This window comes from Silurus meridionalis, chromosome 4 (genome assembly GCF_014805685.1).
Source record: "Silurus meridionalis isolate SWU-2019-XX chromosome 4, ASM1480568v1, whole genome shotgun sequence".
NCBI lineage: Eukaryota > Metazoa > Chordata > Actinopteri > Siluriformes > Siluridae > Silurus > Silurus meridionalis.
The window spans coordinates 6,882,493-6,899,589 of record NC_060887.1 but is presented as its reverse complement, the minus strand read 5'-3'; the positions used below and the strand labels follow the sequence as shown (position 1 = coordinate 6,899,589).

Here is a 17,097-nt window from a genome sequence, read left to right as displayed (position 1 = left end):
ATTAGCAGCGTTCGGACCATACGTGTACACAAACTGTTCACAAAGTCCACACACACACACACACACACACACACACATGCATAACCTTTTGCTTTTTTTGGGGAGGGGGTTAAAAGGCAATGAAAATTCTCCCACCTGGTTTCTAAATACATTTAATTCAAGCAGAAAAAAGATTTCGATTCCATGAAGCGAAGAATTAAACATGCTAAACTGCTGACTTTGTATTTCGACCTGTAGGTGAAAAGACATTTGCAGAAGATGGGCCTTTTCCAGCCGATGACGATATTCCTGCGGCAGGAAATTCACCGGATGCAGCGCATCATAGCCAGCGTGCGGACCGCGCTCACCGACCTCCGATACGCCATCGATGGTGGGATTTTATCAACATCGCCATCAGTAAACCGATAAACGGCGTTTAAATACAGTGCGTTTTCTTTTGTTTTCTCCACAGGCACGATAATCATGTCCGAAGACCTTCAAGACGCTCTGGACTGCATGTATGATGCTCGTGTTCCGAAGTCATGGCAGAGGATCTCATGGGAATCCGCCACGCTCGGATTCTGGTTTACGGAACTTCTTGAGAGGAACCAGCAGTTCCACAGCTGGACTTTCGGAAGCCGTCCTCATCAGTTTTGGCTGACGGGATTCTTCAATCCGCAGGTCGGTCGATAAAGAGTTTCACTGTAATTTATTAGACACACATTCTATATTCATGTCTTATGCTCATCCTCTTCTTTACGCTGAAATTTTGATTGAACGCTCATGTTCCTGATCGAGTTCCTTTACTCTCCATAAGGGTTTCCTAACGGCAATGCGCCAAGAGACGACGCGTATGAACCTGGCTAAAGGCTGGGCCCTGGACACTGTTGTTCTACTCAATAATGTAACAAGGATGATGAGGGAGGATGTGACAGGACCACCTCCTGCGGATGTAGGAGGAGTCTACATCTATGGACTCTTTCTAGACGGAGCAGGTTGGGATAAACGCAACAGCAAGCTAACCGAATCTTCTCCAAAGGTATCTCACACACACGCGGTATACACCACAGTAATGCAGCACAGTGCTGACATGGCTGTGTCTCAAATAGTGCTCGTGTTTGGCAGGTTCTCTTCACCCCCGTTCCCGTGGTGCACGTCTACGCCGTCAGCAGCGTCAACATGGCGGATATCAAGCGACCTCCAGGAGTCAGCCTTTACTGCTGTCCGGTGTACAGGAAGCCGAGGCGCACCGACCTCAACTTCATATTCGACGTGTTTCTCCGGACCACACAGAGTCCAGACCACTGGATCTTAAGGGGCGTGGCTCTGCTTTGCGACTGCAAATAATCTTTTTATTCTGAGCATTTACATATTAATCTTTTCTCCCAATTTTTTTTTTTAAGTGATTCCCCCCACTGTATCCCACCCACAGCAGTCGGTTTTATTCCCGAGACGTCTAAAAAACCACCCGATCGAGTTGATTTTGTTTATTTCAAATGGCTAGGTGAGAAGACCGTGGTTAGTAAAAGAGAATTTCAACGCAACAGCACAGGACATAACACAAATATTGTCGCATGCAAAATCTAGAGTAGTTGCTTGCCCGGGCGAGTCGGAGGAACCCGACTCCCCCAGTGCACTCGTTCCCTCTCACATCATTATTCATCTTAATCGTTAAATATCCATTATTATTCCAAGCAACATGTCCAAGTCCATACTGTAAATTCTGACCCGTGTTACCACCAGGTGCTACAAGTCTGTTTCCATCAGGAACTGTAAAACTCTTGACCCAAACCTGCGAATATTCCTTCGAGTCCACTGATGTCTTGCTGCTTATGAACGCTCCTTCATGTCATACATTTTCACTTCGGGCTCTTCCGCTTTGCCTCCTTCTGCTCCTTCCTTCTTTGGTGTGGGCTCTGTGTAGGCCACGTTTGGACTGGGTTTACGCCCCTTGGGTGGCGGAATGGGCGCTACGCTTTCTGTGGTACCCTCTGCCCCCTCCTGACCCTCAGCCACAGTCCTCTCCTTCTTCAGGTTCAGCTTCGCCGGGACGTTCTTGGTTATGGTTTCCTTCAGGCGTTCACCCGACTGGCGGATCTTCTCACGACGCTCGGCTGTCACGATACGCTCCCCCAGCTTATTAACCCTGGTTCCCAGATTCTCCCTGGTCTTGGTCATGTTCTCACGGGAAAAGGTGTTCTTCAGACTCTCGATGCGCTTCAGGCCGGTCTTCTTCATCTTGGCCGCCGTGGAGTCGGCTTCTTCGACGACCATGTATTCCTCATCCGAGTCGGGAATTAAGGTCTCGGATCCAGCTGGATCTACAGATGCCTCACCACCTGCTGCTCCTTTCGGGGTGTCCTTAGGGCCTGCTGCAGCTGGGACCTCATTTTCACCCTGTCAGAAGATAAATGTGTGTGTGTTAGTGTCATCTATACACCAGCTGTGGATATTCATTAAAAAATATATTTTTCCCCCCAAATTATTGTCGATTTTCATCTTTACTGAATGTACGATTAAGCAAAATGTTGCGTAATATATACATATATATATACATATAATGTTGCGAAATATATAAAAATATATATATTATGTAAAAAACATAACATTTTATAAAACCAATTCTTAAAACTAAAGAAAACCTATTTATATTTAGAATCTGAATCAGAATGAATAAATTGAATCCTAGTTTTTGATTAGTTGGTATATGGATTTTTCTTGTTTGGGCATTTTTGTATTAATTTTCTATATAAAGACTGAAGTTTCTCCAAACTCCGATGTTCAATTCCTTCCAGTTTCTACATTTGCGGTCTTGTGTATAAAACCGATGTTTCCATCGAAGCGGTTTGTAAAATTGATTAATCGTGACCCGTGTGTAGGCTATTGATAGCTTTGTGCTGATCAGTAATTGCAGATGGTTTGAGTGCAGCAGCTTGGAATGACTCCCAGCTTTCAGCACTATATTAGGACATGTGTCTTCACACAGCAAACTCTCAGAATAACCCGTCAGCTGTTGCCTACATGTTCCACCGTCTAAAACCTTTCCCAAGATACAGATCGTTATATTATAGGTGCTTTAACCGATTACAAAATGACTTTTAAAATCTGTTCTTTTTGCCATTTAGTTTAGTGCGAGTGCATTTATTTATTAATATATTCCTTCCATTCAAATAGCTTTTTATTTTATTTGATATGAATTAAATAGTACGATTTAAGTGTAAAATGGACACTCATTTTGACCTAATTAATTATATAAATTCTATTAATAACGGTGTCTTTAAGGTCAAAATTCATTTGACATAAGTTAAATAAAATAATTTTATGTTTCCGATGAAGTTCAACTGCCTCATCAATCAATTTGTTAGAAAAACAAATGCTGACAAATTTAATATTTCAAAGTCTTTATAATGTGTATATACTATTCAGAAAATCATATATATGGAACAAATAATAATTTTATTTTATATTATTTATATATTTTCAATGAATGAGAAATTATTTAATTAATAAATGTCCATTTAGTTGCACACCTCATTTCAGAAATATTTATATTTTATACATATTCATCACTATTTTGAGTTTTTTTTTTTTTTTTTTTTTTTAAGGGAAAAACCCCCCAGGATTTATTTTGGTTCTCTGAATCCCGAAAGCTGAAGCAACGTGGTGCTTGATCATGTGCCATGCCTTACCTGGTATATCACCACACGGAACTTGTTTTTGTTGAGCAGCTCAGCCTGCGTTTCTTCCACCTTCTTGACGCGTATGTTTTGCTTCTCTATGCGGACCCTCACGTCCTTGATGTGACAGCTCACTTTGCGCGTTTTCTCCAGTAGCTTTTCCACGATGCCGCTGGTAGTGGTGTGCTCTTTGGTCAGCTTCACTACGTCTTCCTGGATTGACTTGACATTGTTCTCCACCTCCAGCTGTCTCTCTTCCATGCGCTGCTGGCACGCATGCACATTGTCAATGATCCCAGCCACACGTTCCAGGAGAGTGAGGATATTCAAGGCATTGGGTTCATCCGTAGCAGCCACGAGTCCCAGTTTTTCCGCCATGCCTAGCCTTCCTATGCTCGAACGCTCCTGCCTGGAAGAGTAGATACCAGGTTTTAAGGGTCTTCAGATAGAAAGGCTGACGTTGGACTTGAGGTTAGGATAAATCTTCGTATCATCAGCTTTAACTAGCTTAGAAGACGCACTAGGGTGAGATGCACTCCTTCAGAGAAAGCCTCACTGGGCTGTTGGGAAGAATATCATGAAAGCTCCACCCCACAGAAATCCAAGGGGCTCAAAGGGCAGACAACAGGCCACCCTAAGCCCCACAGAGAGCTAGATAGCAACTGAGAAAAACCTGAACTGAACAGGCAGGGAGGGAGGGCACCAACCCGATGGCACAAGTATTCAGTTATATATATATCCCTGGTAAGGTGATACTCTGACATTTAAAGATGTGTAGGAGAGTGCAGGACATGTCACTCTTTTCACTGTTTCTTCAGCCTGATACGTTCCAGTGGAATACATTAAACCTAATCATGAAGTCTTTCATTTTGATCTACCATTTATTCGATATGAGGACAATGTTATTGCCAAATTACACAACAAAGTCTAAATTCAATGTTTTATAGAAACCTATTGAACGCTTAGTACACAATTTGTGTACATGTCACATTAATACACTACAGTATATGACTTTCACCAATATGTCAACCTCCACCAATTGTAGTCCAAGGTTTCTCAAAGTTCCTCAATGAACAACTCAAATCCTGACCATGTCCCAGATCTTTGGTCCCAACATCATTTTCTGAACTCAGTAATGCTCTTGTGTCTAAAGATCTTCACAACCACTTTCCAAAATCTAGTCGGAAAACCTTCCGGGAACAAAGGGAACAAAACACAATTCTGGAATAGTAAGTGTTGCTAAAAAACGAGAAAGCTGGAGAAACTTTCAGCAACTAATGAGTTTCATTGGCAACAGGTCAGTGAGTTGATTGGGTATAGAAAGAAGATCTTAGAGAGGCAGAAGTAAAGATGGGCAGAGATTCACCAATCTTCACCAATCAAAAAGCCATGTCACATCTTTCCTGGATGAGATCTATCTCGCAGGATAATTGGGTGTTCATAAGGTTTGTTCATTTCATCAGAATTAAAAAAATCCATCAATCGTCCATCCGCAAAGTGTTGAACACCAGGAAACGAGTTGAAACTTTTACCATATCAAATATCAAAGTTAGACAATATCGTCCTTAATAACATGACGGTCAAATCAGAAGCAATTTGGATTTTCTACTACATAGAAAACAACCATAAAGGTTTAGAAACAAACTGTATGATTAGGGGATTTTAATCTGATTGTAACCCAGGAAAAAAAAAACTCCCGCTCAAGGGACAGAAACGTAATCATGTCTCATTCCAAGGGGGCTGCCCAAATGTCTATAATTACATGACCAACTGCAGGCTATTCATAACCCTAAGAAGGCTTATTCTGAACCTTTATTATGCATAGTACACTTGTCTTTCTGTGGGACAACTGGTTCCGTGTCAACTACGCGGATTTGCGCTCGGATAAAAGCGTTTATGATGGCAATGATTGTCAAATGATGCAAGCAATAAAACACAACAATTAAACCAAATGAAATATTTTCATCCCTACCAGAATAACTTGTGTAAGACCAGGAGAGAAGATGTGATCAGATTTACCTCACACTTTTACAAATGGTGGTGGAAGTTTAATAGTTTGGGGCTGTTTTGGAGAAGAGAAGGTTCCAGAAAGAGGAAGGAATCCAACATATATTTCTTTGGTATATATATATATATATATATATATATATATATATATATATATATATTACTAATAGCGCTAAAAGTGGAGCAATGCTGAGTGATAAATGGTGTCACATCACATCATGTCCTCCATATGGCTACAAGATTGTGTTCAGTATCAATGACCCGAATGTAAAAAAAAGATTTTCAAGAGAAATGCACCTTTTTTAAAGAAATAAAATAATAGTAATGGAAGCACAAATTAAACCTGTCGATCTGTAGAATTGATCCAGTGCAGAAAAATGACGGTATTTCAGTAAGAAGTTCGAATGCATTTGATCTCCCTCAAAAAAACAAATGCTTCATTACAGCATCCATTCCAAACTTTGTGGACTTTGTGTTTGGCAGAAGGATTGAATTTGGTGTCACAGAGATATAAAAAAAACATTATGGGAACACGTAATTACTTACACGATAAGTTGCTGTGATGAAACTATGACGGTTTACTTTGATTGTTGTGTGATATATAATCTTGATATGAAATATAATCGACACACAAACTATTTTTGTATATATGTTCTTATCATCACCACCAGGGGGCGCGTAAAACTAGAAATCTCCGCCGAACGGTTTCAGTTGACATTATGAAAAGAAAAACCATCGTACAGAAGTAATGACCATGTAATGACTCTTCAGGCATCCAGCAGATGTGATACAGTTGACACTAGACGAGTCAGAAGACAATTCATTTAATTCTGTTAAATCTACATCACCGGACACAGTTTCATGCGATATGCAGTGTCAAGAATTAAATTAATGATTAATTTCAGAAGGACACCACCAAATAACGTTACAAATTAAAATCCATACACGTTTCAACGTTGCGACATTAACTAGCCCTCCGTCCACACTGCATTCTGCAATTACAAAAAAAAAAAAACGCAAAGAAAAAAAAACAAACGTTGTAGTTTTGTCGTAAATAACCAACTCCATTTGGTGTTCAGCTGCACTCACTAAACATTCCGTGAACAAAGTGTACAGCAACTGTACCGAGAACATTCACAAACATTTACTGAAAAGAATCAACAGAAACAAAGGAAGACAAAAAGAAAAGCTTTTCTGTTGTTTTTTTATCCTTCAGCCGGCAGTTTGTTTTGCTGCCAACGCGCTCCTTCGATGTCCAGAGGAAAAAAATGAACAATAAGGCACCATAAATAAACACACACAAAAAAAAATATTGTCCACAGAATAAACACTGAATGAAAAGAAAGATATTTTGGAATGCCATCCACATGATACAAAAGGTATAAAAGCAAAAACAAAATAAAAATCAAGCAGAGCTACATTATCCTGGACGGGGCGTCTGAAGAGAAATGACCCATGTTTTGCTTTTGTCTGCGTCCTCGGTTATTCTTGGGGCATTTCCTGTTGGGAAACAAAACGTACGTCAGTAAACATCGCGCATGCATCGCATTTAAATACTCGACATTTCCGACGATATTTGAGGAGTGGAGAAACCTGGTGATGCACATGACGACAGCGACGATGATGGCGATCTGTACGGCGCCGATGATCGCGGCGATGAGGACGTAGTGCAGCTTCTGACCGCTGGGCACCACGTAAAGGATGTTAAAGTCGGCAACCTCCTCGCACTGTGGCCCTGTGTATCCGGAATCGCACCTGAAGTGAAAGAAACGTTTACTTTCGTACGCGTCACGTTTTACCGGACGTAGCCGAAGCAATATCCGAGCTCCTGAATGCTTACAGGCACGAGGAATGTCCGTATTTGAATTCGCAGTGGCCGTGAACACAAAAGTTGTCATCTGTGCAGGCAACAGGCATCCATCCATATCCCTTCCCTTCTCCTGGATCTGACGTGTCTTCCATATGAAAAATGTGAGATTTCATGTTTAATAATGATTTCTTTTCTCTTTTTTTTTTTGGATAGAAAAAGAAAACAAATTCATGTATTTACCGAAAAGATCCGGCTTGTAGGACAGTCCGTCGTCTTTTTTCTTCCCCTTGTCTACAACCAAAAACAAAACGTTAACAAATACTGTGTTTCTTAAAACCAGTGGCTTTCAAACCTGTCCTCCATCACCCCCAAAAAATCCTCCAAACCTGTCCTCCATCACTCCTGTCATGTCTTTATTCTCCACTAGAGGGCACCCCAAACGTTGCAAACCACTAATCTAGTCATTGTTTATCAAGTGTTTGTTTGGCATGTAGAAGATCTCGAGCTTCAAAGCAGAACAACAGCCTTTGGAGAAGAGTCGAAAGAGCGCTAACAACCTGAACGATCTCCTCCCCTTTATCTCCTCCACTCCTCTCACCACTGTTCCCCAACTCCCACTGAGACCAAACATCTTTTCATACCTGGTCACATCACAAAAGCTCACCACGAACCCACTCCACTTTTTATTTTTATACTGCCTCTGAGAGATTTGCTGAAGCTGAAGCTCGGGCCCTTCAGAATCAGAAGTGGAGGGCAGTCAGGGTCAGCAAAGTCTTCTCTTCTGTGCTGCCATGTCAATCTAATCTGCCCAGAGCCTTCAGAATCAGTACTGCTGGACTTTTACCATAGTCTCCTTAATAATTAGCTCTGTTTCTTCAACCAATCAGATTTCAGATTCTCCTCACAGGGAAGATTAGAAATTGAATTTCAGCACAATAAATGAGTCTCCCTACTCCATGAGATGGTCTGAGGAAGAAACCTTGAGAGGAACCATCCTCATGAGGGAACCCATCCATCCATCCATCCATCCATCCATCCATCCATCCATTAATATACTTTCTATATGTCGATACCATTGGAATGTATAAAATGATCTATGGATCTATAATATAAACACAAAAGTGTAGGTTTTAAAATAAATGATATCCCACCTGGGCATCTCCCAAGATGCTGAACGTCAATCTGCTCCTGTTTCAGGCATGAAGCCTCCCGAACAAGGCAGGGGTTGTTGTAGGAGTTTCCATCTGTACCACACACTGGATTCTCATTATGTCCACTGCAGTCTATTTTACACGAACACCTGGAGTTCAAACACAAGTGTTAACGCGTATCAAATTTGATGGAAGAGCAAAACAAGCATGAGTCTTTCTATCCTGAGGATACCTGAGAAGATAAGTAGAAGATTCTCCATTAATAAATCCATTCTGAGACTGGGACATTGGGACTCGGACTGAGAACACAATCGGTCTAAAAGTCTATTGGGAGGGAAAATCTCACTATATGCCCCTGGATTTAAACGGATTCAACTAACTAACTTTGGAGCAGGTTTCTCCTCCAGAACATCAGAAGATCCATTTTTATCCAAAGGCCATTCGGGTGAATGTTGAGTCGCTTGTTATTACAATGTTGGACGATTTCAAATCGCTGCTGACCTCTGAAAATGCATCCAATTATCCCAGTCCCCACTGGGCTCTGAAAGCTGGAACAATCGGGTTCCTGGGGGCACCAGGACCAATCGCACTCTTATTAGTGTGAAAACCAAAGTATTGACCATCACCCAGACCAGGAGGTGGGCATGCATAACTAATCCATCACCATTAGAGGTCCAGGAGATGTCACATAATCATGAACATTAAACAGATCAATTCATCACTGCCTTTTCAATCTCAAACGTCTAAATCCTGAATCTGTTTGACTGCTATCGTTTCCAACATGAGTCATGGGTCTAGTCCATCGAACATCTAACATCTATCACACACCAGACACTGCAAACGATCTCGTGATGTTCTCAGTAAACAAATGAGCAGGTATAAGATCTCTGTCTCATATGTATGAGTTTGTTGGCTGACTTCTATAAAACTCTGATCATGTTTTTGAGGTCATGCAGAAACCATCATCACCACCAGACGGCTAGAAAACCATGAGACAAAGACAGATACTCACGAGTCCTCATCTTCTGAATCCTCGTCACATTCAGCTCCGTATTTGCAGTTGCTACATTTATTGAGTTTCCTGTTTGTGTCTGTACCTGATCCTTCATCATCTACAAGACATCAGGAAGCACAGATGACGCAGGGTTAGAGGATCATGAGGAACCTGGTCAGACCAGCTGAAACATGATTGGCTCTTAAACAGAGTCTACTGTCGCATATTATAGTGTATTTCACACTGAGATCTTATGTACCTGGAAACCTTTTCACTTACCTCCATCTCCAGACCCTGAGCTGCTATCTGCAAACAAATAAAAACAAATCGTTCTGATTAGCACTTTCCTGTACTCTGTCTACTCGCAAGAAATCAGGGGAAGAACCCAAGAGAGAAGAACCCAAGAGTGAAGAACCCGTCCTCATCCTTGAGTGAACTGTAATGAATCACCCCTCTTTCTGTCTTCTGAGACTTTAACCTCAAAAGCTCCAGTCCTCATATTCTTACCAACAATGGAGGAAATTTCCTGGACTTGGTTTTGAGCTCTATCGCTCTGTGTCTCTCTCTCTATTTATATCTCCATTCTACCTCTCTCCATCATCCCTGATCATCACTTGGTTTCATTCACAATCCTCCTCCCTGTCCTGTCTACAATCAAACTATAATCTCCATGTCCTCTAAAGCTTCCTGCACCTTATCATCTACTGTGTCCTACAGAGGGCCAGAAAATGTAACTTGATTGAAAAGACCTAAAGGAAATGTTGCATGAAAGTTCTCGTGTGTCAGGACTCACCTGGATCGCAGGCTCCAGGAGACACTAGAGATACGGGTCGTTGCTGTGTGCAGGCCGCTTGCCTCAGGTAGCACTCGTTCTGATACGTGTCTCCATTAGATCCACACACAGGGATGTACTTTTCATGGCACTGTGGTGAAAGACAGACACCAGGAACGGAAATGATTTTCCTGAACAAGTGCTGGTGAAACTGCGAACGAATTTGCATAATATCAGAGTTACCTGAAACTGGCATACACACTGAAGATCAGCGCTGCAGGTTCCACCGAAGCGGCACGTGGATTTGTCACACACTCGCAAATCGCTTTTCTTCTCCGACAAATCTGAGATAGAAAGAAGTAATGTGATTAGTGATCATGGGTTATCTTATAATAATAATAAAGCAGTGTCAAGAAAACTACCTTCTCTTCCACACAGAGCTCAAAAAGGCATCATTTCCTACCCCTTTTTTTGCCCCACTTGCCCCCCCAACACACACACACACACACACACACACACACACACCTCTACACCATTCCCCCTCCCTTTCCCCCAAACACAAAGAATAAAGAAATGCCACAGTTTTCTCCCATCCTGCTTCCATTGTGTCTCTGTTCTGCCTGATGCTGCAGCAAGTCACAGTACCTTCTAAAAGTGGTCCAGGACAACTAATGAACCTGGATGGGGTCTGGGCAACGTTCTGCTGTGGGTCCTGGCACTCATGTGGATATATCGTTGTTTGTGGATTTTAGGGGAGGATTTGCAGAAATTGTTTAACAATGGACATGTCCGAATTCAGCTACACAGAAGTTGATCACTAATTAGTGAGGCAGTGGTGTCTGTGGTGAAGGAAAAACACCCTGAGATGGTATGGAAACCTTGAGAGGAACCAGACTGAAAAGGGAACCTCAGCCTCAACACTGAACGTCCAATCGTTACAGTTCCATCATTGTTGAGGTTATCAGACTGTTTCTATTCATTACAGTCCAAATCCATCTTCATAGTTATTGACTTTAACCTCAACAGGAACCTCATGGATCTTTAGATGAATCAGGCCACCATGCTACTATGTCAAAATAAACCTAAAACACAGACTGAGAAGAACCAGACTCAAACGGAAACCCATCCTCATCTTCAACACAATGTCCATCCACTGACCGTGTGCAGAAGAAGAGCTTAAAACCAGTCCCTATAACATGAAGGCAAAATGGAGGCTTTGCATCTGGTAAACATCTGAATGCAGAAAGAAGAACAGAAAGAAAGTCTATAAAAAGTCTGTCCATGCTGGTAGGAGGGAAACCAGATTCAGTTCTTCCGCTTGCTGTAAAAGATATTTAAGGGAAGTTCATGCGAAACTGTCTGAACTCGTTTAATCTTGTTCTTCACACGCCTAAAAAGGTGAACTCTAAAAGTCTTTGAGCTCCTCTTGGCCGCAGAAATCTGAGGATTATCATCTGCCTAACAATCCTGCTAGTTCATCATTGGAGACATGAAGAAGGATTGTACAGGATGCTTTCGGATTCGCTGGACTTTACTTGGACTAGGAGACGCAAACCTGTTCCAGCATGACGATGCCCCTGTGCACAAAGCCAACTCCATGAAGATCTGCTTTCCATGGTTTGGAAGATGTGGAAGATCTGCTGCTATAGAGCTCTAAACATTATTGGACACCTTTTACCCTGACTGCACCCTAGTCCTCCTCACCTTCTCACCTACATCAGTCCCTGACTTTACAAACACCCATGTAGCTGAATGCATCTCCAAAAATCTGCACCAAATCTAATAGAACATCTTCCCAGCAGAGTGGAGGTTGTTATAAGAGCAGATGTGGAATGGGATGTTCAAAAAGTAGCACATAACAGAGACGGTACATTTTGTTGATCGAAAGCAGCCACCATATGTGCACTTATTATTCACGTCACCGTGCCGTTTTCTTCTGAACAACATAACTATACGAAAATGGGGAATAACAATGTACCTTGGCCAATTTTGAATCATGTTGGAGAAAGCTGGACAAAATACACTGATGCACCATTGAAATGCTGTACCATCGTGTAACAACGTGTAACATCGTGTTACGTTGTAGCAACATTTAAAGTAACATGATGTAATGTGTACCATCGTGTAACAACGTGTAACACCGTGTTACATTGTAGCAACATGTAAAGTAACATGATGTAACGTGTACCATCGTGTAACACCATGTTACATTGTAGCAACATGTAAAGTAACATGATGTAACGTGTACCATCGTGTAACACCGTGTAACATTGTAGCAACATGTAAAGTAACATGATGTAACGTGTACCATCATGTAACAACGTGTAACACCGTGTTACATTGTAGTAACATGATGTAACGTGTACCATTGTGTAACAACGTGTAACACTGTGTTACATTGTAGCAACATGTAAAGTAACATGATGTAACGTGTACCATCGTGTAACATCGTGTAACACCGTGTTACATTGTAGCAACATGTAAAGTAACATGATGTAACGTGTACCATCGTGTAACAACGTGTAACACCGTGTAACATTGTAGCAACATGTAAAGTAACATGATGTAACGTGTACCATCATGTAACAACGTGTAACACCGTGTTACATTGTAGTAACATGATGTAACGTGTACCATTGTGTAACAACGTGTAACACTGTGTTACATTGTAGCAACATGTAAAGTAACATGATGTAACGTGTACCATCGTGTAACAACGTGTAACACCGTGTAACATTGTAGCAACATGTAACACAAAGTCATAATAGTATAATAAAAAAGCTAATGAGGACTTAATGATGAACTGTTTCTCTTCATAATAAAACATTCTAATGAACTTTCATCTCCTTATTGGTTATCAGCTCATGTCTGAGATAAGGATCAGGACTTCTTTCATGACCATAGTTGATGAGTAGAGATGTGTCCGTGCTCCTCTACATACGAAACTTTCACCAAATTGAACCCAGGAGCCGTGAATGCACATTCTATATGTTATATGGTAATCGAATCGAATCAGAACATCGTTTGATGAAGTTCTTTCGGGTATTTGTAAAGTTTTGACAATTGGGGTTGAAATTTGATTGTTTCGTCACTAATTACTAAAATGTAATCACTAACTAAAACACACCAGGGGCTCGATTCCATATTCAGGGTCATTCAAGAAATCATAGTTACAGGCTTGAATTTCTTATATAAATACTGTAATATGACGTTATATATGTACATCTTTGGAAAGGCAATAAAAGCTGACCATGGTTCCGGATTTGGTTCCAGGGTTAATAAATGGGAAAGATTCACTTGGGAAGTCATGATTTAGGATCAAAATCGAATTTCCTCATGATGTTTTACTCCAATCCAAAACGCAATTCTATTAGAGAAGCTTAAACGATTCGCCGCACATCTGAACGCATGCCTTATGGATCCATATTGTGATTTCCGAGGCCGACCCCTGCACCTTGCTTTGGTGTGGTATGGCCCAGTGGCAAGATTTTCTTCTCCATTAATTCCTGAGTATATCTGAAGTCAGATTTAGTACCTCATTGCTTGATAAAAGGCGTCTTTTAAAACGCAAAGCTGGTGTATGGGTGTAAATAGAGGCATCATTGGAGCAGAATGAAGGGTGGGGTTCAGGATGGATGGAGATCAAGGTGCCTCATGTATAGAGAGATATATGAAATATAGAAGCCAAAACAAAGATGCAGCGGTGATATTAAAGGACGTATGGTGGTACCTGGACAGTCTTTTCCTTTGTCTGGAGCGCAGTCTGGTCCTTGGGGATAGGACGAGCGGACGCCGAGCCCGGACGCGATGCTCAGGAGGCACAGGAGAGCGCAGTGGAGATGGCGGCGGCGGAGGGTCCGGATCCGAATGAGCGCACAACCGAGAACCATGATGACAGATGATGTTCAGTTCAACTTTAGTCCTTATTTTCTTTTAGAGAATAGAATTGCTTGGTACCCAGAGGAAAGAAATGATATATATATATATATATAAATAGTTAATACTTATAGCAATTCTAATTAAAAGCGCGCGTCGGGTTTCGGTGCGCGAGATTTCCGTCTAATTGACCCGCAAACGCACTTCCTTCACAGAACCATCTCTCAGTCTCAGTCTGATCCCGAGCTCCTTTAGTCCTGCCTTCTCTTCTCTTCTCTCCCTTTGTTCATCTCGACCGTGAATGCTCTCCTGCCTCCAAGCATGAAGCGTGTGTTTTTATTCCTCTCGATGCGTCTACTGACGCCCTGAAATCATTCATACACACACACACACACACACACACACACACACACAATGTGTGTGCTTGTATAAAGGTATATATAAATAAAAAGGCAAGGCGTTACACACGGTTCGGAGAAGCCCTGCCAACAACAAAGGGTCCACAAGGATGGTTTAAAGTCATGTGACCTAAAACCTCCTCCCCCAATTCACACCGGGAACCCGCTGAGGAATCTGCCCCTGCTCATGTTCTCACTCCTGCTCAACACCAGCATCCGAGAAGATCCAGGAAAACCCCCCCATGTTCCCCATGCACAAGGCTGAAGAAGAACAGTGAGAAGACCTTCATGATGTTGAATGGTTCTCACAAAATGCATTCCTATTAAATGTTTAAAATTTTTATCCTTCTACATCTTTAACTTTATTCATTTCATTATTCATCTGTCTTAAATTAATAATGGCTCCAGATTCTCTTGGCGGATGTTTTCTGAGATTTCGCCGCGTCAGCACATCAGATCCAATTCCAATCGATGTGTTTCGCTCCATTCACACGAACTGCAAGAAGAAAGTGGAAATGTCTAACATTATGCATTGATGTGAAATATCCGAGTCACATTTTTTATGGTTTTATGATCAGATGTGAAGAATAGAAGGTGTAATATTAACACACACGCTATAACCATGTTATTGCCCCCTGAATAATTAAATAATAAGACCTCCGTTATATAAAAGCTCCAGAGTTAAAATACTTACAGCTACATTTCCAGATTTATCTCTGTGGAAACCTCTTTTATAAATGTTAAACAAACATCTGCTCACAGAAACCATCACTATATCAATATTACCCAGTTATTATGCAAATATTATCGTTATTATGCAAATATTTACAATTTATTATGCAAATATTCCCCATTTATTACACTATTATTACCAATTTACCAATTATTACCAAAGAACTATGTCAGGTCTATTATTTTGGACGCGGTAACGCACGTGTTCGGAATAGCACCGGTCACGTCGTTGTACGTCTTTTGGCACACGGACTTGAAATTAAAAGAAAATGGACGTAATTTATTTACATTAAAAAGAGCATTGGATTGACAAAGAACAACAAAAATGAACATTAGACTTATAAACAACAAAAACACAGTAAAAGACACACTCATCGTTGAACATTTTGACTCATGAAGGTCGGTGCTCCCTGTGACTGTGCGTGCAGCCTTGTGCTGCCCTCTGTTGGCGTGTTACAAAAGCGAGTTCACTTTGAGTAGTGTGAATGAGTGAGTGTGATGTTCTCATCCGGACACCAGGTGGCAGCACCGGCGTCATTTCGCGCGCGGAAGCGTGTGCGCGCTCAGTACTTCCTGTTTCCGGCTGCACCGCCTGGACGTTTTGTGGACGCCGCGCGAATCAGAGATTTAGTTTTTTTACCCTGTCGGTTTTATTTCAGTAATTAATTTCTGTAAGGTTTTATTTTTCGTCAGAGACTGTAGAGGAGAAGAAAAAGGACTGGGGTTTGGCGTCTAGACGGTTCGAGTGATCAGCTGGTGAGAGTCTGCACACGGTTTATACAGAAAGTAACAGCTAGCATGCTAATCAGCAGAGCTCTGAGGGGAACTGTGGGGGTGGTGTTTACACGGGGTAACAGGGTTTTATAGTGAATAATAATACAGTCACAGAAGAATAATGCTCTACTTTGTTCACGTTTTGGTTTGTTTGTGACGTATTCACTCTGGAATGCATCTATTCGGTCACACGTAAAACCCCATCCCACACACACTGTGTCCATCAGACTGCTTCCAGAGCACAGAACTGTGTAGAGCTCTGAGATCTTCCTCAGACAGCTTGCATATATTATGAAGGAGTTGAAGGTCCAGGACAGTGTATATAAACGTGGCAATAAACACCTCGTGTAGTCAACCTCAGGAATATTTGGTGTCTGATCTAATCCGATCTCTCGTCAGATCTCCCAGCATGTCCCTGCCCAAGCGCGAGGTGGAGGAGCTGCGGCCGTGGGTGGAGCGCACCGTGAAGAAGGTGCTGGGTTTCTCCGAGCCCACCGTGGTGACCGCGGCTCTGCACTGCGTGGGGAAAGGCCTGGACAAGAGGAAAACCACAGGTACGCACGCGCACGCACGCACGCACGTGACTCGGATTTCCTCTTTCAGACCTCGACGTCTCTAAACGCACGATTTTTTGCAGACCAGCTGAGACCGTTCCTGGACGACTCGGCGAGCGGCTTCGTCGAGAGGCTTTTCGAAGCGCTGGAGGAGAGCAGGAACTCTCGGGGGAACAAAGGCACCGCCGAGAAAAACCGCAAACGAGATCTGAAGGTCGGTGGAACCCATGAGGTGTAGACGTGGTGTGGTGACCCCGAGCTCGCTCACACGTCGTCTCTCTCTCTCTCTCTCTCTACAGGACGTGTTTGGAGATGAGGTGGAGGCGCATAAGGAGCTAGAGGGCAGCGAAACCGTGGCGAAGAGGAAACGAGT

The 17,097-nt window shown here is 42.1% G+C and overlaps 4 protein-coding genes across 6 annotated transcripts in view; 2 read left to right on the top strand and 2 right to left on the bottom strand.

Annotated features, from left to right (window-relative positions):
* dnah5l (dynein, axonemal, heavy chain 5 like) overlaps positions 1-1,336 on the top strand; it is a 34,026-nt gene extending 32,690 nt beyond the window's left edge. The window contains exons 77-80 of the mRNA XM_046847674.1: positions 238-370; positions 452-660; positions 797-1,018; positions 1,105-1,336. Coding sequence (XP_046703630.1) covers positions 238-370; positions 452-660; positions 797-1,018; positions 1,105-1,326 — 786 coding nt within the window. The 3' untranslated portion in view covers positions 1,327-1,336. The remainder of the gene's footprint in view (positions 1-237; positions 371-451; positions 661-796; positions 1,019-1,104) is intronic.
* A 115-nt stretch (positions 1,337-1,451) lies between these two features.
* cavin4b (caveolae associated protein 4b) lies at positions 1,452-4,348 on the bottom strand. The gene is made up of 2 exons (XM_046847675.1): positions 3,669-4,348; positions 1,452-2,376 (listed from the first exon to the last, which is right to left on the bottom strand). Exons 1-2 carry the CDS (start codon positions 4,032-4,034, stop codon positions 1,810-1,812), a joined length of 933 nt encoding a protein of 310 aa, XP_046703631.1. The 5' UTR covers positions 4,035-4,348; the 3' UTR covers positions 1,452-1,809.
* Positions 4,349-6,364: 2,016 nt separating this feature from the next.
* On the bottom strand, positions 6,365-14,909 carry tmeff1b (transmembrane protein with EGF-like and two follistatin-like domains 1b). The gene is made up of 10 exons (XM_046846375.1): positions 14,121-14,909; positions 10,634-10,734; positions 10,412-10,541; positions 9,898-9,924; positions 9,637-9,736; positions 8,625-8,773; positions 7,714-7,764; positions 7,504-7,618; positions 7,257-7,418; positions 6,365-7,163 (listed from the first exon to the last, which is right to left on the bottom strand). The coding sequence occupies exons 1-10, from the start codon at positions 14,278-14,280 to the stop codon at positions 7,079-7,081; spliced, it is 1,080 nt and encodes a 359-aa protein (XP_046702331.1). The 5' UTR covers positions 14,281-14,909; the 3' UTR covers positions 6,365-7,078.
* A 1,023-nt stretch (positions 14,910-15,932) lies between these two features.
* prpf3 (PRP3 pre-mRNA processing factor 3 homolog (yeast)) overlaps positions 15,933-17,097 on the top strand; it is a 6,343-nt gene continuing 5,178 nt past the window's right edge. The window contains exons 1-4 of one of the 3 annotated variants that reach the window (XM_046846373.1): positions 15,933-16,152; positions 16,570-16,724; positions 16,808-16,938; positions 17,024-17,097. The exon at positions 17,024-17,097 is cut by the window's right edge and continues 82 nt beyond it. In XM_046846373.1, the coding sequence (XP_046702329.1) occupies positions 16,580-16,724; positions 16,808-16,938; positions 17,024-17,097 (350 nt within the window). In that variant the 5' untranslated portion in view covers positions 15,933-16,152; positions 16,570-16,579. The remainder of the gene's footprint in view (positions 16,153-16,569; positions 16,725-16,807; positions 16,939-17,023) is intronic. The other 2 variants (XM_046846372.1, XM_046846374.1) reach the window with 2 other exon arrangements.